The sequence below is a fragment of the Myzus persicae genome, unplaced genomic scaffold (genome assembly GCF_001856785.1).
Source record: "Myzus persicae strain clone G006 unplaced genomic scaffold, MPER_G0061.0, whole genome shotgun sequence".
NCBI classification, from domain to species: domain Eukaryota; kingdom Metazoa; phylum Arthropoda; class Insecta; order Hemiptera; family Aphididae; genus Myzus; species Myzus persicae.
The window spans coordinates 1,001,388-1,025,345 of NW_019101991.1; the positions used below are offsets into that span (position 1 = coordinate 1,001,388).

General features: G+C 26.8%; 2 protein-coding genes across 3 annotated transcripts; one reads left to right on the forward strand and one right to left on the reverse strand.

Moving 5' to 3' along the window:
• Window positions 1-3,383: 3,383 nt before the first annotated feature.
• Window positions 3,384-9,713, reverse strand: LOC111030935 (R3H domain-containing protein 4-like). 2 transcript variants are annotated; one of them, XM_022310673.1, is made up of 7 exons: window positions 9,323-9,713; window positions 8,076-8,199; window positions 7,298-7,533; window positions 6,590-6,696; window positions 4,521-4,697; window positions 3,699-3,840; window positions 3,384-3,529 (listed from the first exon to the last, which is right to left on the reverse strand). In XM_022310673.1, exons 2-7 carry the CDS (start codon window positions 8,141-8,143, stop codon window positions 3,408-3,410), a joined length of 852 nt encoding a protein of 283 aa, XP_022166365.1. In that variant the 5' UTR covers window positions 8,144-8,199; window positions 9,323-9,713; the 3' UTR covers window positions 3,384-3,407. The 2 variants fall into 2 exon arrangements, with proteins under 2 accessions (XP_022166365.1, XP_022166364.1); XM_022310672.1 differs by having other exon boundaries at window positions 8,076-8,187; window positions 9,323-9,712.
• A 1,159-nt stretch (window positions 9,714-10,872) lies between these two features.
• On the forward strand, window positions 10,873-13,634 carry LOC111030930. The gene is made up of 4 exons (XM_022310664.1): window positions 10,873-11,189; window positions 11,691-11,861; window positions 11,924-12,138; window positions 12,608-13,634. Exons 1-4 carry the CDS (start codon window positions 10,940-10,942, stop codon window positions 13,430-13,432), a joined length of 1,461 nt encoding a protein of 486 aa, XP_022166356.1. The 5' UTR covers window positions 10,873-10,939; the 3' UTR covers window positions 13,433-13,634.
• Window positions 13,635-23,958: the final 10,324 nt, after the last annotated feature.

Genomic DNA, 23,958 nt, shown 5'->3' on the forward strand with positions numbered 1-23,958 from the left:
AGTAAGTTTTTTAAGTTATTATTAGTTGTAAGTCATTACTCTGTTATAATTTCCCCAACTCCAAAAAGTTATGATCATAAGCCATAACTTTTTGTTTATATCATGAATTCTGAAATTCATGATATTATATTTACCAAATATTACTATCATACCTTGTCGTTTATATCATTCCAGAATTCTCGTATTTATGATTCATCTTTCCTACTACAGTCTATTTTCGAAGTGGCTTGCAGACCATTTGTATCTATTCTTAACCCTTGTTCAGACCGTATTGTATAGTCGTATATCATATAATATCGCAGATTTCTACACATGTATTAAGAGCTCTGATTACAAAATCAATAGAAAGTAATCAAACATCACCCACGGCGGACGGTTGGACACAAAAGCCTTGAATTCCTTTCACACGGAAGTTTCCTAAAACCGTTTAAAGGTTTCATACAGAAACACCGAAGACATAACTTATCAGGCATCGTCAGTATTTACATAATACTAATCATGTAAATTTGGTAACTGGGGAAAACGATGAAACAGGAGTTCGTTTAAGGATGCTATTTGATCTAATGTGGGTACTTCGTACCTAGTGTAATAGGTGCAGTAAGGTCTGTTTAGATCATAGATAATAAAAACAAAGATATCAGCAGTTGGATCAATGATTTCAACTGAGCGCTTGAGGTCAAATAAGTGTACAGTCGTTTCAAGATAAATTGATATGGCGGTGGCGGTGCGTTTCGACTTTCGGCAGCTTTCACGCTCCACCAAGTTGCTTACATAAATGTAAAAGATAAACCACCTCCTCAGACAATGACAATATTCATTGATTTTGTGTGATATGGAAATTATGGAATATATTATTATAGATGGATTTAGTATTTACTAACTTACACCACTATATTTTGGTATTCGGTAATAACATCAAAATACGGAGAACCTCTGGTTTTCCGTTATCCCCTGCCGCGGTCGTACCAATTTATTTAGCAACGACTGTACACTTTTTTACACCGAGCTTCAACTATACCACCGGCATAAGCCATATGGCGGTCGATCGTAACTCGTTTTTCTCGCTCACGAGATTCCCTCTACGAAACAGTCTTAAGCCAAAACAATAGTCGTACACAATCGGAGTTCGTTAGCTTTTTTTTTTTACCAAATACTAATATTAACATTTTCCACATGCGGTAAAATGTTTTAACTATTTAGACCCCATTTTGTGCTGTTTATAGTCACGAGAATTATTTCTAATTTTCTACATTTTTTTCGGTTAGAAATTCATAAAAGATTATTTTCATAGTTAACGTTAGATATTTTTAATAGAATATTTCCCACACATTTTTTATCTTTAACAAAAAAAATTAAATATATAAATTGCTGTTCATCTATAATGCATCTAATATCTATTATACATAAAACATTTTAAATTAAAGCGAACGAATAAAATTCAAAATAGTAAGAAATATAAAGTAAACAATTTTTTTTAAATTTAGTTACAAGTTAGGTGGTGCCTCATCCACAAAACCACCACTAAATTGAGTACTTTATTATAAAATTATCCAAAAAGAGATAAAAAAACCAAGTTCATTATGTACCTACCGACCACATGGTGATAACATAACAAATTATATCATTTTAGTAATGGTAAATACTTAATGTTACACAAATAAAATTGGCACAATATACCTAATTGTGATTCTACAGTATTGCTAAAGAATTCTCCTAGTGTTATAAGTACTTCTAACATTAGAGCTTGGAAGTTATTGCACTAAAGAAATTTATAAAATTGATTGCAATATTGCAGAAAAATATCAAAATTGTCTTAAGAACTTTTTTTGCTAGTATTTTAATGAAAATTCAACATAACCAAAACTAACATGTCGTAACAAACAGCATAACAGCTAACTTTTAGTCATAAGAATACCTGACAAGCATATAAGCAAATAGAGTTTAATATTAAGGGAGGGTGGCTAACAAATAATCTTTCAAAAATAAAGGAATTTTTTGTTAGAAGAGGTGAGAGTTATTGACATTTTTGAGGGGGACTTATCCCCTACATTTATTTCCTTCCATGAAGATGAGACAGAAATTAAAAGACAAAGCAGCTTTTGATAATATTAATACTTCTCAATAATATTTAAAAACGAGAATATCAGTTGAATGTATATTTCAAATTTCTTGTGGTACATTTGTCATTGTTGGAATAAACAACTATAGACTTGTATTGTAAAATCATTGAAATAACATACATACATACTAAATAAAGAATGAAGATATTACAGGTTATTAATTTCATTTTTTCTTAATTAAACTTATGTATTTTTATAGAAGCAAACTAATTTATCACTAAAATTCATGTGTACAATTAGAAAGTTCAAAATTTACAGTACAGTAGAATTCGCTTAATTTGGACCCAGGGAGGTGACCTATTTGTACCCATTAACAGTCTATCCCTATTAACTGAATAACATTTTGTTAATAAAACATTCATTCGGACTATGAAAATTTGTTCCTATAAAGCGAATTCTACTGTATACCCAAAAAATAATGAAAATTGCAAAGTTGTCATAAAAAGTTCGTATTTGCATCAAATGGATTTGTAGCTTATTTAGAAATAAATAAGCAAATATAAAAAAGTATGCAAATGCAATAACTTCAAAGTCCTAGTTATCATATACAATATTGATTATTTAATGCAAGTAAATTATAAATCTAATGAAATATATTGTATCCAGTAATTACATGATAATATCAAAGTGTAAATGGTGTATAAACCTAACCTTTGTTGATATCCAGGACTTGGAGCTCAATAAATTCAATGAAATATGTACATTCGTAAGCTTAAAAAAAAGCTTTAAAATATGAATTCAATGATAAATCATTCTGAAAATTATTTTGGAATTATTTTTTATGAAGATTTTTTTTTTTATAAAATATGCATTTTTTTATTATTATTAATAAAAAAAGTTGCGATGAATTATACGTAATTTTCTAAGAAATATGCAAATGTATTAAATTCCAAGCCCATTGATAGATATCATTATAAATAATATATTAATAAATTCAAAATATAAGCGTATAATATAATATAATAATATACTAATAAATTCAAAATAATATAAGCAAATTATATAATATAATATTATATTAAGAAATATGTTAAGTTATTTGATATAAATTATGTTTATAATATGATAGTTCGGTCAATAATAAAATAAATAAAATACATGTCTTCTGCCCAAATATCTCTAAAGTTATAAATTAAATGGTAATAAATATTATTAACGTGAAAATTATGCAAAAAAAAAAATTAAAACTTGTCTAATATATTATTATTATATTATATTAATCTAAATAAAAAATCTGTGTTTGTCCAATAGTCATTAGATCCAATTTTGATGGCCATTTGTTGTTTATCAACGGCTGTTTTGACTTGATATGTATTTTAACAGGCTCATATGAGGTGGTTTGAAATCGTCAAAACGACTGTTGCGTACTTGTACTATTTTTTGGGTACGTCGACCACGGCTATTCACACCTAAAAACAAATACAATTAAGAATAAAATATATTATAAGAGGGTATTTAATTTAATATTTTTTAGCCCTAAACATGTTATGTTGTAGGGTAATTGAATGAAGACATTAGCATAAATGTACAAAGATTAAAGCTTGTCGACATTTGTATCTTAGTTTTTTTGTTATTTACTCATGGCATCCAATGAATAGTAACGGACGATACTGTGTAGCAGCATTCGATTATAACTCGGCAATGGAGGAGATGTGTAAATGCCATTTGGTACAAGTGAAAAATATCGGACAACTTCAGTTTCCAGATGATCTATAGCAGCCTAGAAAACAATAAAAATATAACAACAAACAATCTTGAATCTAATGTTTATTATTAGTAAATTACTAGTATGACTTAAGCTTTTATACATATAGAAGTATTTATGTAGAAAATTAATAAATTTTAATGTGGATTTTTCAGCGGCAATTAATAAAAATATTGTCATCTGATGACAAAATCAAAAAAAAAATCATTTTTATGGAATTTAGTTTTGAAATAATCAATTACTATTTTTTTTATAAATACAGACAATTTTATTTTATTTACAATTGAGATTTATATAAATTAAGAATTAACACTTTATTTATGGAAAGGGCTGATTATTTCTATATTTTCGTCCAACAAAAACTGACAGCGCGGCATGATAAATGTTTTCACAGAACTGTCGGTACCCGTGTTTCGAAATTTTTATAAACTAAACCTCTTAGAAATCATGTTTATGATTAATAATTATTAAGTAATCTATAAACATAGGTACAATAGAGATAATGTACAAAATACTGGCAGTACTAATATAGTATGTTTTCCCTGCAGCTTGTTGCAGCATTATGTTCAATTTTACACAACTAATAAATAATAATAAATTGTAAATTAAAATTACATACAAGAGACAATTTTATATAGGTAATAATTATGTGTTTAAATACAGCTTATTATGAATATGAATTAGTGACAACTTACAATAGGTAAACTTTTCTGTTTGAATAGGGATTTTTGTGATGTAGTCAGATTTTTAAATGCCAAATCAGGGCGATTGCTTCGTTTTGACTTTTTTTCAGCCTTCATTTCAGCAGCAGAACGTTTATTGCGTTTGGGTAGTATGAGTTCGTCTTTTCCTTCAATAAATGATTCTTTCAACTATAATCAATGCATAAGATAAAATTAATAACAACATAATGCATTAAAAATGTTTTTTGAATAATAATTTATATTCAGTATGCTTGGGTAATGGGAACAACAATTGTGCATTCGCTTAAGATAGTAAATCAAAATATTTCAGCTGGAAGACCTTGACAAGATTGAAATGATAACATAATGATATATTTTTATTATTACTAATAATTTGTACTACATATAAGAAAAATAAAAATGTATTTATCAGTTACTTGAATAAAAAAGGGCGATTTAAATTTGGTACATAATATAATATATTATTTTGAATTAAAAAAAATAAAAATTTTTTTGTGTATTAATTGTTTTATAATGTGTATTTTTGTACTTCCAACAATCTAAAAAAAATTCCCATTTCAATTATTTCATACGACTGAAATACTTTGTGTTACTTATAAGTGGAACACACTGAATATTATATTATTTTCAAGTAATCCAATGTTGTATGGTAAACAAGAACATCAAATTTAAAACGTTTGGAACTAATTTATGATTTTAATCTTTTTCAAAGGTGATTAAAATCTAGTTTACAAAGGTAAACTTTTTCTTTTAATATATTTTGGAATTTGGAATAATGTCAGCGAAAAATTAAAAAATAAAAGTTACAAATATAAGAATATGATACTAATTCATGAAAGCTGTATGTATACAAAGTGATTTTTTTTTCGCGAATCACTTAATATTTTAAAAACTATTCATGTTTTAAAAAATATTTTTTAAAAGCTTTTACTTTTTAGTACAAAAATATAAATTTTTAATTTCACATTCAGAAAATTATTTGGAGTATTTTGATGTGTAAAAACCAAATTTGGGACCAGTAGTTTAGGAGTTATAACTTTTAAGTATTTAAGTAGTGAAGTGGTATGTAACAGCGGCACCCCGCAAAATGTTGGTCTACTACTCTTCTCATTAAAACTTTAAACACTTTTAAGAACCTTATAACTCATGAGCTACTAGTCTGAAATTTGATTTCTACATATCAAAATACTCCAAACAATATTCATTTATAAAAGAATAATTGTAGAGAAAATAATATGTAATCAAAAATACATAGAAAAAATTAGTATAAATATTATGAAAATATGTTAAAAGTGTATTGTTGTTTTGTTTTACATAAACAACAATACAATTTTACTGATGTGTATCAGTTGTACAAGTGCGTAACAGAGCAAATTTACCATCAGCAGATCACGTTTAGCCCCGCTAGCTTAAAAATGAGAGTCAATTCACCTACTTTAAAACTTAATGGTAAGAAGACGATTTGTTTTTGAATGTAGATTTTTTATGATAATTCGATTTATTAGGAAGATTATCATATATAATATAGCATAAATTAAAAATGCTCTTAACTCACTTAAAAACTTTAGTATCATAAAAAACCAACATAAAATTATAGCTTATGTTCTTAAAATCAAGTCTTATGATAGATTCACTCTAGTTTTTAAATTAACAAATCTACATATGATCTGCCAAGCGCACATTTGCTATGTTACGGACTTGCAAGGCGGAGACAACAAATGACAGTCACCATCTTCTTAATTTATTCTCTATTATAGACTAGTTATATAATTATACCACACATTATCGCCCTATCCACAAAAAATGCACTAAGACTATATATTTATTGTGGGGGAAGGATGTTTACTTTAAATTAAATAAAAAAATAAATGATTAGATAGTAAAAACAAAACCGTCTTGTCATACACGATGAACAAAATCACAATATTTAAAATATTCAAAACTAACTTATCAGGTGCTGCTATAACTTGGCTAAATAATTAAAGATAAACACTTTATAATTTTAAATTATTCTTCATCGTAATTTAAATTGGAGCAGCATAAGATCATACGATACGTACATCAGGCTGAGTCGAAAGCCTGTTGATTGCTTTAATGAATCCGTTTTTGTTGTCATTACAAAATATTTCATCTTCATATTCATCGCTCAGAGCCAGAAGAAAATTTTCTGAAAATAATTATACCTGTGTTAATACATTTTAATTGTGTTTACATTTTAAATTTAAATGTGGTATTGTCAGTATCAGTATTTCAAAACATTTTTTATGTTATTTTTATTGAATTAAATTTCAATACTTTTATAAAACCGTAGAATTAATTACTCATGATTCATAGTAAAAACTAAAATTATTTGAAATTAACAATTAACGCAATCTCTCAATTCTGGGCAATGACTTATGGATATGTCACCCTTTACAACCCATCATACAAAATAAATTATATTAAATCTATTAGTTCAATTGACGAGCCGGTAGTATGATGAAAATTGCTAGCTAATGCACAAATAAATTGAAATTATTAATATCAAATTTAATAATGTGATGGTTATAATATGAACAAAAACAGAAACGCATCGGTTTGAAAGCTGTAATATATTCATTCTAAGAATACTAATGTGATAATTACAACGATGGGCGGTATAATATAATAGAAATAATTAAAACTTTATAACTTATATCCATAATAGAATCTACATACCATATTTTTATTTGATAAAGTATTTGCAATTATTTGATAAACGAGTTGACAAATACAAATTATAAGTTTACCATTTTGTGCACGATTTGCTTTCTTGCGTCCCATTTGAGAAATATTTTTTTTCTTATATGATACTGGTTTAGTATCAGCATCTGAATTATCAACATTGTAGGAAATCCTTAATTCAGGGCAGAGATTTCTGTAGTAAGCTGAATAATCAACTATGGTGACAGATGGCATAATCATTTCATAATCTGATTCATCACTGGCATCACTGTTGGTAGTAGAGTAAATAGTATTTTCCACTCTATAATGACAATATAAATGTTTAATTTTAATAAACTTTCATTTGATAATACATATGGTTAATTCATGGTTAATTCAGTATTGTTAAGAATACTTTTAAAATGTATTCAGAATATTGTCTTTCAAAAGCATTTGCATTTAAAATGTTTTTTTATTTACAATACTATGTAGGTACAATAATTATTCAATTACAGTTTATCAAAAGATAAGACAGAGAAGTAACATAGTTGTGACACAAAAGCAAAATTGTACAATTTTTATTGTCTTCATTAATTGTTTATTAATTATTATAACTGTTATCCATGAGACTTAAAAATATGAGCAAGAAGCTGAGTGTTTGACTTGCCTGCTGTAACTCTAGTACCATGTAGCTTAATGAGCCAAAAGTCTAATTAAACAATAATGTAGTAATGTTGTGTTAAAATAGCTTTAAAATTAAATTATTTTAAACATGGGTTATACATGAATTTATAATTGCATATAGATGCTGGAATGAAATAATAGTAGAAATGCAGATAGCTTCTATCAGTATTAAGTACTTACATTTCATCGATATCGACTGGGAGTATTTCATCACTGCAATTGCTAGCAGGCCTCTTTGTAATACCCATTTTGACAGCTGTGATGATACTAAACCAATTGATCTCACTGACAGCTAGAATTAATACTATTATAAGAGGGCAAATAATTATGATACTACTAATACAATGTACAAAGGTTGTTGATTGACCAAAAGATACAGTATGATTATGACACTGTACTAATAATCATATTGTCATAGGTATCAAAGGGGTGTAAAAGGTCTGGCCACTTTGGGCAATGGCCAGTCCTGCAAATTAAGATTAACCAAAAAAAAATATTTCTGGGTAGATATGCAAAATAAGTCTAGACACGCCTAATAAATACTCATTACCAGGGCCCGGAATTATATGTATTTGCATGTTTATCCTGAGCAGTCCAAAAAATAGCTATGTAGTTAAAAGTTTGAATTATACTCAATAGATCTGTAATAGAAAGTTCTATTTTGCATATTCTGTAATTTTTTGACATGTACAGCATATTTCAGTATTTTACGACTTTTTTATTGTATATATACGGTTTTAAAATGCATAATATTATGTAATATTTTTCTTATTTTAATTAAAATAATGTATTTATAGTTATATTAACTGTCCATGTAATTTGACGAAGTCGTTTTTTTTATCTTATTTGAGACCTATCGGGACAAGTAGTAATCTGTTATTGAGCAGGTTTTCGTGTATCAAACATTAGTTGTGTTTGTCGTGATCTGAGTGATTTATTTTCAATTGATTTAATTTATATATATTTAAATATTAACTTTTCAGATTTAAATTACATTAAGTTGAAATAACTACAAAATTGCATATTTTTTATCTTATAGGTTATTTTCCTACAAAATAAGAGCATAAATGCATATTTTTAAGTGCATATCTCTGAAATTTGTAGAGCTTATAAATCCAGGGAATTACTATAATACCTATTGCACTTATACCAATACACAGGTTTACTGATTTGTGTAATAGTAAGGCAAATGAGTATGTTTTAGAAATTAAAAGTTAATAAGTAATAACAAATACCTATTTAATCTCTTTTTTATCTGTTGTAAACCTAATTAGTGAGTCGTCCTTTTCTTTTAATGTAAGTCACTGTTTTCTTATATAGTTATTAGTGAGTGAGAATGTGATGACTAATTTGAGCGGCACAATGAACACCTACCGAGTCAGTATGGATAGTACTAAGTATACATTATATACAAGTAGTGTACTTACAATGAATAATAAAATCTGAAAGTATTCTTTGTATAACGAAAAGCTTCGAACTTGAAATAGATTACAAAGGTGTGTTTATTAACAAAGGTAATATAATGCTTGGGTTCGATTAAACCGAACGATTTTACTTAAGGTATTACACCAATACGGTATTAAATTACAACAGGTTAATTAAATGTATTACACAGTGTAAAGATGACGCAAAGGGTAACGCTATGATACGATAATTTACAATATATACACAAAAAAAATATTAATCACTATTGCGCAAAGCGCGAGTGGACCGAACCACCGAATGACTAATGAGTGAAGATAATGAGACTTGAAAGTTAAAAGTATGAGAGTACGAGAATAATACCTATAAGGAATATTAATAATATGATAGCTGAAAGAAAAAACGGAGGTGGTCTTTGTTGACGTTGACGCCATTGGCTGATATGTTTGGGCGGCGTAAACATACGATGTTATCACATGAGCCGACCTGCATGATAAGAGAGAGAATGGCTACGAAGGAAAATGAAAATCAGGCCAAGGTGGATACGGTCATCACAAAATATTTTATTTTGTCGAATTGTACAATATTAATAAATTATTACAAAAATCTAAAAGTATTAATAATACGATACATATTGATATTAGAAATTGGACTAGTATCAAATATCAATAATATAACGAATTATTACTTATTACCTACATTTTATTATCTAAACGTTTTTAGACATAAACTTACGCAAACCTTGGTTGATAAGGGTAATAGGAAAAAAAGGCAATTGAAAAAAAAGCAACGGAAAAAAAAGCAGTAAAAAAAAAGCAAACGGAAAAAAAAACAAATGAAAAAAAAGCAAACGGAAAAAAAAGCATTTGAAAAAAAAGCTAAAGGAAAAAAAAGCAAACGACGCACATTTTTGTTTTTTTTTTAAAAAGAATTTTAATAACTCAAGATAATTACAATATTTTACTTAATCAGTGAGAAGTGTAAAATATATACGTGGTTTTTTTGTAGCTTAGCCCTTTCCTCCTTTTCCCTATCTTCTCCCCCATTAAAAGGTTTTATATTATTTATTAATTATTTTTTTTAACCATTACTTAATATGTTATGTATAGCAAACCATTTTAAGGAGAGAAGCAAAAAATGTTCCTCCTTTAAGTATAATAATATGTAATAGTTGCCTATTTACATACAATTTAGTTAAAAGCTTGGATGTGATTTATTATGATTGTGGCGGTCCAGTTTGACTTAATATGTAATATGTAGGTACTACGGACGCTCGTCGAAGCTCGTGCCGCTTTCCCCGACAAATGATTAGAAACAACGTGGCACTTGGTCACTAAATAAGTGATTATTTGATATTATATACCTCCTATATGACTCGTCACATCGTAAAGGACAACAATTGACAAATGATACGACTATAATAAAAATGTCAAAATCATATTTCAAACTTATCTTATAATGATTCAAAGACAGATAATGAGATAGGTAGGTATTTAGGTTTTCAGGTTTTCGATAATTGATAAAATATCAACAGTAATATTATAATATTGGTATTTTTGCAATAATATGTTAGTACGTTGTTATGCTGTGTTCTCGAATGTTCTATTATTTTACCAGCAACAATGGAAATAATTAAATCTAACAAAAAAAATGACAAAGTTTGTCTTGATGGTCATATGTACACATTATACTACGAAACTAGTAAAACAATTAAATGGCGATGTTCTAAAAAGTCTTCATTAAAGTGTCCAGCAGTTTTAAGTACGGATAAACAAATAACCGAATATGAAAAAATTCATCGTCATAATCATTTACCAAATCGCAAGGAAGTTATGGTAACCAAAGCGTTGATGAATATGAAAGAAAAATCATGTAAGTACATATATAAATATTATATTATATTATATTATATAGATAATATATAATATATACCTAGTATGTTAATTAATTGGATAGTCATAACATGTCATAACTCATTAGTAGTGTTTCCAATTGCATTAGTATTTTTTTCTATGAATGTCGATAAAACTTTTTTTGTCGGGTAAAAAAGCTTGAAAATTTAATACAAGGATCCTACTAAATTGTTACTATGACATTTGAAAAATATTCAAGATCTTTGTCACAGTTTTTATTTATAAGTATTTAAAGTTCAAATTTTGACAAAATACGGAAAAATCACGAAAATGAGCAAATTATATTGAGTTGAGAATAAAAAAGCTAGTCAATAGTTTTTTTTTACATTTTTCTGGAAATGTTAACAATATTCTACATATTTAAAATTATTTTGCCTAATATTCATGAGCGTTTATAAGTTCAAATAATAATATTATGTAGATTGTAAACATAAAATATTTTTTTTATAAATACATACAGCCACAACAACTACAAATCTTGTTGAAATATTTGCTAATGGTGTATCAAAATTGGATAAATCAGCAAAGGCTCAAATGCCATCTGAGGATACAGTCAAGAGAACTTCACGTAACCACCGGTCAAAAGGAAATCCAATCGATCCAAAAAGCTTAGAAGACTGTATAATACCACGTAAGTAGTTATTATAATATGATAGTTAAGATTATTTTTAGTATTTTAAATCATTTTGATAGCCACCTGGACGATAAATTCTGATGGACATCGTTTTTTATTGTATGACAATGGAATCGTTGACGAAAATGGCAAATGTAATGCTGATGAAAGAATTGTCATATTTGCAACCGATGAAGAATTATTAAATCTTGCTAAGTCTTCAACTTGGATGATGGATGGAAATTTTGCTCTAGCCCCAGTGATTTTTCAACAACTTTATGTTATAAGAGTAAAGGTAAATATTTATATTATAGTATTATAATATTTTTATAATATTCAATTTAAATTTAAATTCAAGCCTGGATTAAAAAAAAAAAAAAAAACATAAACAAAATTGTTGGAAAACATAGTTAGTTCATTATCTATAGTAATTTTTCGTGGTATAAGATTGAGAATAATTTTGTATTATATATTTTGGGGATAAAGATAAGCCCCAAAATCAATGGGCCCTGGGACAGTGCCCCCTTGCCCCCCCCTTAATCCGGGCTTGTTTTAATTTAAATATTTATAGAAACTATAGTACTTCAAAACATTGTTTATAAAGTAAATCCTCAATCGACAGTCACACATAAAATATTTAATATAAACCAATTTAATATAAACATATTTTTACAAAATAGAATATATTAATATGTTAAGCTTGTAGTGTTATAGTGGTACTTATTATTAGGTACTTAAATTAATTTAGCTTTATTTTTATATAGATAAATGATATATTTGTTACATCTGCTTTTTGCTTACTTCAAAGAAAAACACAATCAACTTACGAAGTAATGTTCAAAGCCATTATCTCTGAGTGTGAAAAGAGAGACATTTTTCCTGATCCATCTCATATTCATGTAGATTTTGAAAAGGCCATTATTCAAGCTATTCGTAATGTTTTTGGTGAACATTCAGAAGTTAAAGGTTGTTATTACCATTTAACACAAAGCACGCATAGGAAAATCCAGCAGCTTGGTTTGGAAAATTTGTACCGTGAAAATGATGAGTTCATGTTATTTTGTGGACAAGTTGATAGTTTGGCTTTTTTGCCGGTATCTGACATATTTGAAGGAATGTCTCATTTACGTAAAATCATGCCCGAAGAAGCACATGACTTGGTGGAATATTTTGATCAAACCTACGTAAATGGGACATACAGACGTATTGGCCAAGGAAATAAATTGAAATTCCGAAAAGTACCACCTCTTTTTCCACCTGAAATTTGGAATGTACACGAAAGTACATTACATAATATCGAGCGTACAAATAACCAAACTGAAGGTTTCAATAATCGATTTTCTAAGTTGGTAAGCCATAAGCACCCTTCTATTTGGAACCTCATTAAGAAAATGACACTGGAAGTTGCAGCCGATGAGACAAAACTCCAGCAACGGTTATTAGGCACAGTGCAACCAAAAAAAAAACTTAAGAAGTATGAAAAAATGCAATTCAATTTAAAAAAAATATGTGAAGAGTATAGAGATAAGCAACGTGATCTACCAAATTTTTTATTAGCCATATCTCATACCACAAGGTTTACACTATAAATTATATTATGATAAATTTATGTTTTATATTGACGCAATATTAATCCAATATGCATTTAATTTTATACTTGAAATTTTATTTTAACTTATTAGGTGTACATTTTTGCTATACTTATACGTTATACACTTATGCCTGTAGGTACCTATGCCTTTTTTTCATTTGCTTTTTTTTCCTTGTGCTTTTATTTCATTTGTTTTTTTTTCTTTTGCTTTTTTTTCCTTTTGCTTTTTTTTCATTACTTTTTTTTCCGTTGCTTTTTTTTCAATTGCCTTTTTTTCCTAGATTCGTTGATAAGTCATTCATTATCGATATTTTGTGTGTATTTTTAGTAAGAAGTTAATACTAATTGTTAGTAATTAATAATCATTTCTAATCATCTATATTCAAATCCGAATAAAAGAAAAAAATATTTTTTATGATTTTAAATTTTATTGGAATATTTCAAGAAGAGTGATATTATAATATTAAATATTTCAAATTCATTACACGAAACATGAAAAAACATGAAAAAAAAACAAGGCGATTCGTGTAACGTGTATAATGGTTTCGTTTAGTTGATGGGGAATAGTGTGTACACTATTAGAGAGTATAGACAATAGACACTGGAACACTGCATCAAGTTTCTCTGTATTTAGGCCGATAGTGGCGCACCCGGGGGGATTAAGAGCTTAAGCTTAAAAAGCCCTAAAAAATATTAATATTATATGTTATACATTATTATAATTTATAGCATATTGTTCAACTGTTTTGTCACACATACATTACAATGATTTCTAGGCAGTTACTAAACGAAAGTACTATTTTATAAATCTAGAGGATGGAATAGAATAAAAATTATAATAATGTACCTAGATTTTTTTTTATTAAATGAGACATGTATTAACAATATTCAACTACAGTTTAATATTAACATGATTTAAAATATGTATTTATTAAATTATATTCAATCAAACAATGTTTAAATTTGAATATTTCAAATTAATATTATATCTATCGTTAAAAAAACTTATTATTTTATATTTATACAATGTATTTGGTATTATGAATGGCGGGGAGATAACAAACCTGAGTAGCAAGGCTATTACAAACCAGTACCTACAAATTAAATTAAGTCACTTTCAAATATTCTAAAAAGACAACTATAAAAAATATAATAATACCTACTAAGCAATAGTATTGTAATACAGAATAGCATATAATAAAACATACATAAATACAGAATAACCAGTGTTGGGTAAGTTAATATAAAAAAGTAAGTTACTATACTAGTTACTTTGTGATTCAATAAATTAAGTTCCTTTATTTATTACTCTAATAAAACTGTAATAAAATTAATTTACTTTTCTATTTAAACTATGTCACCTCCACCAAATAAAAAAAAAGTTCATATGTTTTTCATTAAACAATCATCATTTGACAAGCAAAATTAGTAGAAATACTACATAACTATAGGTATAATTACAATAATAAAAAAAAAAATAAACAGTTATTAATATTTATTTATCAAAATACATTTGTATTGTACATTCATATCAAAACATAATAACGCCAGTCTACCTGACCTGTTTATAGGAAAAATATAATTAATTTTGTTTATACATAGGTTAGGTTAGAATTGGTTTAAACCACGACAATTTAAAATTAAATAAATGATATATTTCATATTTATTTGTATATCCATTGCCCATATTATATTACATTATAGACATATTTTATACCTAGTATTATTTATTTTTTTAATTCACAATACTCAAAACAAGTTGAAACGGTAAGGTGTTATATAGGAATTACTTATTTTTTTCCCTTATTACAAAAGAAATGTGAATTACATTTTCTTAACATAGCAACAATTCTAAAAAAATTAGACAGCTCGTGACTTAAGTTTCATCACTAGACGACACTGAGAATAATATATTATAATAAAACAAATATAAATACATATAATATATGTGTATTATGCAATATAATAAGACATACTGTTAATAAGGAATACTTGTTTCATCTTCAATTTTTTTTATTCTACAACTTATAACATATATGATGATTGATAAATAATTGATAGGTACATAAAATATAATAATACTAATAGCAACAGTCTTCTACAAATAATAATATTATTAGTACTGAAAAAAATATATTAAAATAAATAGGTAATATGCATTATTTTATTTTAACTAAATTTTACTTATTTACACAAAATAGTTATAACTTTAATTGTATTTATGTAATAGGTATAAATAATAAAAACTCTATAACACAGATAAAGTTCTTCTTTATGCATTGTAGAATTTTGGTAATTACAGAGGGAGTATAGTTGTCTTGCTCAAAACAATTTTTGCTACATTGTACAGTTTTAAGACAGCAACACATAAGGATGGAACGTCCTCTTGAGGTGAGGTATTTAGTATAAAAATGTATTCGATGGCCAATATTAAGAGAACTGATGCAATATTTTGTATTTGATTTAATTGCACTGATAGTACTTGTGTGCACTTTTAACACTTTTTGTGAGTGCTCATACAATTATGATTTATTATTTTATAAACTATTTCACCATTAGGAACCAAATTCAATTTATTTGATTTAATAAAAACTGATGCAGAATTATTGCAACACTTATGGAGTGTAGAATCACTATAAATATATAACTATGCTCAAAGAAATAATAGAATTGTAATAATATGAACTATACTGTCTAGAATCTAGATCATATAGACCTGTAAACTAGTGGACAACGACAATGTCAGATACATATGATGCCGGCAAATATTTCTTGGTGTGGACTGGACTTTAGGTGTTCTATTATTTGAATATTTATTCCAGGTTTTAATGGATTTTTTCATAATAAGTCAGTTACAGTTTTTTTCGAGGGTAATGCAAAAATGTTAGACATAACTTCAAATACTTTACTCTACATTTATGTATAGAATGTGCAAATAGTTTATCATCTAAAGTAAATCTTCCTCGAGGACTAATACTGTGATTAAGAAAAAAACTTGTATTAAGTGATACATTTCCAATTGGATTTATTTCATCAAGATCAGAATTAGGTATCTAAAAATGTAATTAAGTTTACATGCATGTATTTAAAAATCAGTTTTTATTTTGTTACAACTATTGTAGCAACAGTATGTCATTAAGCATTTGTTTTTCTATCAACATTAGATGGAATTGATTCATTAAATGCCATAGTAATGTATGTTTTGACAACCTGTATACTTTTAATATTAATTTTTCGATTTTTCGATTTTATTTTATTATAATAAATGTAAAAAACAATACTAACATAAAATAACTATAAAAACTGTGTTAATATATTTTTTTTTGGTTTTTTATTTAAAGAATTAACTACTTGAGGGCAACAAGCACACAGCAATAGCTATAAAATTTGAACATTTTATAAATATTCAAAATTTAGTTTAATAATTTTAATAATATTTTTAATACAATGAAATTTTCACGTAATAACCATAGACATTTTATTAAACCATGATAATAATATTACCAATTTCGGAGTATTAACTTTGTATATCACATTATCAAAAAAAAAAAAAATCGAGAGAACAAAAATGGCCTATCACAATGATAATAGGTTACCAAGGCTATTTTAGTCATGAAAAAACTATAGATTTCAATGCTAAGACTATTATGTGCTGCCATCTCTCGCCTTTTATTGGGCGTTAAGCCATTATAATTTTGGAAAAACGTATAGCTTTAAAACTTTTAATAGAATAAAATTAGATTTTAATTTTATTTGGGTTAAGCTATGGGGCCATTCGTCCCGGATTTACCGGGACGTTACCGGTTTTGGAATCCATGTCCCGGCGTCCCGACAAAGGATCTCGGGATACCGATTTGTTCCGGTTTAGAACTTTTGCAATAGTAATGTCCCAGAAATTAATATCGTTTTATATCGTATTTTATTATTTTACTTACTCGGTTATCGATTTTATTTTGAACAAATCCTAATGACCTAATCGTAAATTATTTCGAGAACGATCGTCTGAATGTACGATAATCACAGTTATAATCACTTTCTAAATTTAACCAACCTGCTGCCTTTAACAACATTAATTTTCAATCGGGAATTTTGAGTGCTATGATTCCGAAAAATAATATTATTAATATGTATTCAATAGGATGGATTAGTTAATACAGTAATTTTCTGACGATACAAGTTGTATGTTATTGTGAAATACTTAATAGTGTCGTATTTGTATATAGTTCATTATTTTATGTAGATATGTAGTGACTATGCTGCCTAAAAGACTTTATCATTTTAACGAAAAATTGCACAATGATTTCCCATTTATTAAAAATGTATTTATTTTTTTATTAATTTTGGTGTCCCGGATTTCTTAAAGTTAAATCTGGACACCCTAGGTTAAGTTGTTCTGGCAGAAATGGCGACAACGCGTTTTATTTTAATTATTGAATAACACAATGCGTACAAGAATACACGCATAGCGGTTGGTATAGATGGGTAGAACACGATTGAGAACGGTCCTTATCGGCCGTACCTTTTTTAATAGCACGATTGAGAACGTTCTTACCTGCTAACTTTTATGCAACTTTGCCACATTAATTAAAAATAAAAATAATAAAAATACAATATACAATATATATAAGATATCAATCATTATATTTTGGTTACAAAATAAACTTACATGGAATTTTGTTTTACATTTTCAATCCTTAGCTATTAAAGTTAAACATTTAATAAATTGTTAACAAAAAAATCATATTTAAATTTTAAATTTGATAAAAAAAACACACACACATATCATTGTAAAATCAATACATTCATCACTTATTTTAAGCCATTTTTTTAAGATTAAAGTTGTTTTGTTAATCACATGAATTGTCGTACATTTTATAAACAAATTGTGAAAAATGCCCAAAAAATGCATTTTTTTTTTAAAAATACAAAAAAAATGAGTTTACACACTATATACTTACAAAACAAAGTTTCAAAACACCAAAAAAAGATGCCTTGCGTCAAAATCCCACCCCTAAAAATTATTACTAAAAGTTAAGATAAATGGCAAAGTCGCTAGAAATACCGTTCTCAATCGTTTGATTTTAAGGTACAAAATATTGTTTCTTTGATCTGCCGACATCGTTCTCAATCGTGTTGCAAAAAAGGTAAAACGTTCTCAATCGTACAACACCGGTATAGATAAGTCGTTCCAAAAACGACATTATTATTTTCACAAATGTTATTAATAATAATGGTATTTAAATATTTAATTATAATAACTTATTATAATTATTATAATTTAATACCATTAATCATTATCATTGCATAAGAATCTCGAAGATTGGGGTTGGTGTGAAAAGTCTGAAGAGTGCCAACTACAATATTTCTGATAAATGTCATTTTTTTTATGTTCATTCAGAAATCAAATTGGTCACATCATGACATTTTGTATTTGCTTATCGAAATAAATGTGTTCAATTCTGTTTATTAAATTATTTTAAAAACGACATCCTGATGCCAATATGCTGAGTGAAAATAGAATCTGGTCTGTCATCTTTTATTACCAAGTTATTTATAAATATTACTAGCTGACCCGGCTTTGCTTTGCTATACCAAAATTTCTCAGATTTAATTAATTTAATATTTATTTTCTAGATGTTAAATAATTATTTTTATTTTAGACTACTTTTAGTCACGTCTCCGTGGTAATGTAGCTATATGGATTTAGCGTCGCCACCGCGGATTCTTCATAATGTTGAAAAAAAATTATATCGCTTACGATATGGAAAAGGACTACGGGCAACGTGGTAAACCTGACCCTGTATTTTAAAGGTAGCTTTACTTTCGTCTAGACATTTTCGAAAATGAGAGTAGTACGTTGTAATATAACCTTCAATCAAATGTACAATCAATAAATACACCTTCAAATGATTAAGCCAACCAACAATCAACAATTCATAAATAATAATCAAAATCGTCGCCAGACAACTCGAGAGCACAATACCTGCCGCACAAAATGTATATATAGGTATACAATTTACAAATTTATTTTAATTAATAATAACTAATTACTTATTAACTTCATTGGACTAAATTTATGCCTTAAACCTTTTCTGTGTTGTCCTCTTTAATTAAAAAAAAACTGCACGACCATCCAATAAGTAGTTTTGGAGTTTATCCCGAACAAAAAAAGCGACTTAATTTTATATAGTAGTAATATATATATAGATATTATACTATTATTATCGTATATCCCGCGCTAGGTAAATACTCTATAGTGTATATAAATAATATTTTTAATTTTAATTTTATTTTTTATTTCTTAGCAAGCAATTTGTGAAAATTCAATTAGTTATTAGTTATTTTTTACTAATAACTAATGTAACACCATTAATTATAAATACGAATGATAGATAATCAGATAATATTAATTGTTTTTTTTTTTTTGCTAATCTTAATAATTATTATAATTGTTTAATATTCCACGTCGACACCGACCTGCCTAGAAGCATCTGTGGTTGTCGAGTTTGATTGTTGTTTATTTTCAGCCAGCGACTATTTCTTGTTAAAAAGGTATATGTATACAATTTACACGTTTATTTTAATTAATAATAACTAATTTTTCCCTAATTTTTGAGTTGATAAAATCGTCCATTACTAATATTTTATTTTTTAATGTTCATAACCGGTAAGAATGCCAAATAGTTATAGATAATCAATGTTTGATTGACTAAAACTGTATTTTAAAAATTATACATAATAATATGTATCATACCTAAACCCATAGCTAAATACACTGCAGAAAATGGACAATAACTAAATACTATTATCGGGAGTTACCCGTTTCCGCCAAAATAATATTGGTTTTTCCGCCAAAAACGAAAAAGGTACCTACGATCCCCTTTTCAGCCAATGGACGTTTCCTTCAAAAAAAGTTATGGTTTTAATTTTTAAGCAATATAATATACTGTGGTATGCATAAAATATAGTATTATAACATGTAATAGCAATGCCATATGCAAATAAATAATAATTGATTAGACCATAGTTTATAGGTACAACGATACATAGGAACAGCTATAATCTTCGGTGATCGTTGATGATCATCGATAACGGAAGCATAAACTGTATCGTAGTTTATTAATAATTCGCACACAACTATTATTTGACAAACGTTAAATTTTTATACTATTTCTATTCAGTATCTATTCTGTTTATCAAACAGCTAATTTACCGTTCTTACCCCTATACTAAGAAGTATTATAATTTATATTTTTTGTGACATTTTTAAATATTTAAAAATAATGAATATATGATTTTTTTAAAACTCTAATTTAATTGTGCCTATTTTCGATTAATGTATTATTATCATCTTCTTGTATTATAATTTATATTTTTTGTGACATTTTTAAATATTTAAAAATAATGAATATATGATTTTTTTAAAACTCTAATTTAATTGTGCCTATTTTCGATTAATGTATTATTATCATCTTCTTGTATTATAATTTATATTTTTAAGACAGTATAGTTATTACTTGTATTATAATTTGAAATATTCAAGTATTTAAGTATATAATGAGTATGTGACATACAATTATGTAATGATAAGAACATTTTCATATGATAAGAATATGTTACATTTGTACATTGTTCCCAAATAATAATTGGCGGAAATGCCTTTTCACAAAAATAAATTTTGGTGAAACGGGAATCTTACCTTTTAGTTTTTAGCGGAAAAGGATAATGAATAAATCAGGGAACCAGTTTTTTGGCTCGCGGAAACGGGACATGCCCTTATGAACTATAGGTAGGTAAATAGAAAAATTATATTAAATAATTTTACTAATTAACGTGGGCTTATATAGTTATATGGTAATATTTTGAGGTTCTTTACAACTAAAATGCACGTTAGGCATTTTAGAGACAGTGAGACCCGGGTTTATACTGAAATTCAAATTTTTTAAACATAATTTGTTATTTTTTTTTATGGCCATTAGATGTCAACATGTTAACGAAATTGTATTGGTAGTTTAACAAAGAATAATAACGGTTTTAGTTATTTCATTGTAGTTTTAAAATATTCGTAGGGTACTTGAAATTTGTACGTATATTATTATATTTTACCATTGCGCAATGTTATTTGTAAAATATTTAGATTAATTTTAAGCTATTTCCTATTTATTTAGGTACTTATAAAATATTTAGGTGAGAGTGTTTCATACGCGTTCTGCTGATTGAAATTCATAATCTAAAAACACACAATCAAACTTAATATGTTAATTGGAAAATAGTATTATGTATATTGTACACTTAATATTATTTGTAATTAAAATACTCGGAATACCTAGCTTCTGTACTAATTTGCTCTATTAATTTATTGATTTTTGATTGACTAACTAATTTAATATTAATTGAAATGTATTATACCGTATTTATTTATGTTAATAAATTTATATATTTCTATATACATACCTTTATAATTGTTTCTCAGTATGTATAATAGTGCAATATACTCATATAATTTCAATTATTATTTTCGGAATAATTGATCATATTCTATGAAATAAATAATTAGTTGACAGAGTTTACAAGGTGGAGTAAAATAATAACATTTTTAATTAATAAAGTAAAAATATTGTTTTGTTTTTTTAATTATATTTCAGACTCTAAGCTGAAATGATGGTTCTACATTTTTTTTTCAAAATATATTTCAACCTTCAACTTAAAGTGTAAATTCTGGTTGCGTGTACATTTTGGTAGGAAATTGGATCTAGTTGATTGTTAAGTAAAATATACATAGAAATGAAGTTGTCGAGAATAACTGAAACAAAAAATGCGGAAATCTTTACACATTAACTGCAGTTTTTGACAAAACCAATTTTTAAAATAAACGTCTTTTAAAAATTACAAATCCCTACAGATTCTTAAATTTTTCATCAAATAATTATTTGTATTTTTTTTTTAGGAATTATATTATTTTCAAAATATTTTAGCACTTTTCAAGATATTTATAGACATTTTTAATATATACCTGCCATTATGAAATTTAAATAACACTCACTCCTCCCAAAGAAAAAATTATGTCTACATCATCACTGGAAATTTATGTTTAAAATTTGCCAAAACTAGATATTTCAATTTTAAATCAAAACAACAAACTTTCTTTAGGTACCTAACTCAATTTTGTCGTACCTGATTCAAAAATTATTAGTCTTTAGTTTATGAAACTTATGGATATTACTGTAAATTATAATTTTTTTTCTACACAATGTAATTTTCACTGCTATGTATATTGAGTATGCAAACTAGTTGCATAGGGGAGGGGGGGGGGAGTTTGCTAAACAAAAAAAAAATCAAAATTTGACATGTTAACAAACTAGTTTCAATTAAGTCTTATAGTAGTTAATTGTAATATTTTATTACTATACATACTTTTTATAACATATATATATAATACATTCCTGATATAGTGATATATTTAGATAGTAGGAAATAGGAACTGATTTATAATACAAAATATGTTATACAATAAATTATAAATTATTTTTTTTATATAACTTCAAAATACATTTATTTTTTTCATTATTTGCTCCAGCCTTCTAATTGCATCCTTCTGGGTGCTTTTTGGAAAATAATTTGATTATTTCAACCTCACTGAGTAGTTCTTTTTTATTAATATTGGTCAAAGCTAATCCATTGAGTCGTTACTTCCGACATGGTTCACCGTAGATACATTTTTAATCGTTTCAGTGTTGAAAACGTACGTTTAAACAAGATTTATTCCATAACACGACCAATGGCTGAAGCTCTCTTAGCCACTCCCGGGTACGCCACTGATGCGATCCTATTTACACGGTAAGTTCTATTATCTACGTGTCGATATTAACTTATAACTTATAAATTAATTACAATAATAATAACAGTCGTATAATAACTAGATAGTATAGGTCTACGATGTTTTTGATAGTAATTACTTAAAAATATAACGCGTAATACTAATTTCTAAAATAAATTTATTACTCAGGTATATTTAATATACTAATATAAATAAATTTTAAAATATCAATAGAAATATATAGGCTACCCGTACATATCAGAGTTACGACACTTATTACCTACCTTGTTATTTTTTTATGTTCGTGTGTTATGTATGTGATTGATGATAATAATAGTACATTTTGGTTTATATTTTTTGATTAGTTTTATTATTATAAACGTCATGTTTAAAAACAAAAATTAGATTTAAAATAAAAATTGTTCTAAATGTAAAAAACAATGAATTATAATGTCAACTTATATTTAAGATTATCCGTATTGATTAAGCGTGTGACCTCAGGAACGAATGATTAAATAGTATAAACTATTACTAGTTTAAATTATATTCAGTGCCTCTTTCTGAAATAGATAAGTACAATAAGTACATAATATTACGACGGTACCTAGCCATATTCGTTCTGCAGCTTAGTATCTCTAGAATATTCCACCTCCATGGCTGCAGCGAACATAATATAATATGATATTATAATAGGTATTTCTGCTGTA

What these genes read in the sequence shown, in the direction of transcription:
- LOC111030930 (XM_022310664.1), top strand. Translation starts at nt 10,940, where the DNA reads ATGGAAATAATTAAATCTAACAAAAAAAATGACAAAGTTTGTCTTGAT. An exon ending in GAATATGAAAGAAAAATCAT is followed by an intron (nt 11,190 to 11,690) that starts GTAAGTACATAT and finishes AAATACATACAG; the next exon opens with CCACAACAACTACAAATCTT. An exon ending in AGAAGACTGTATAATACCAC is followed by an intron (nt 11,862 to 11,923) that starts GTAAGTAGTTAT and finishes TCATTTTGATAG; the next exon opens with CCACCTGGACGATAAATTCT.
- LOC111030935 (XM_022310673.1), bottom strand. Translation starts at nt 8,143, where the DNA reads ATGGGTATTACAAAGAGGCCTGCTAGCAATTGCAGTGATGAAATACTC. An exon ending in CCAGTCGATATCGATGAAAT is followed by an intron (nt 7,534 to 8,075) that starts GTAAGTACTTAA and finishes TTGTCATTATAG; the next exon opens with AGTGGAAAATACTATTTACT. An exon ending in AACAGAAAAGTTTACCTATT is followed by an intron (nt 3,841 to 4,520) that starts GTAAGTTGTCAC and finishes ATTGTTTTCTAG; the next exon opens with GCTGCTATAGATCATCTGGA.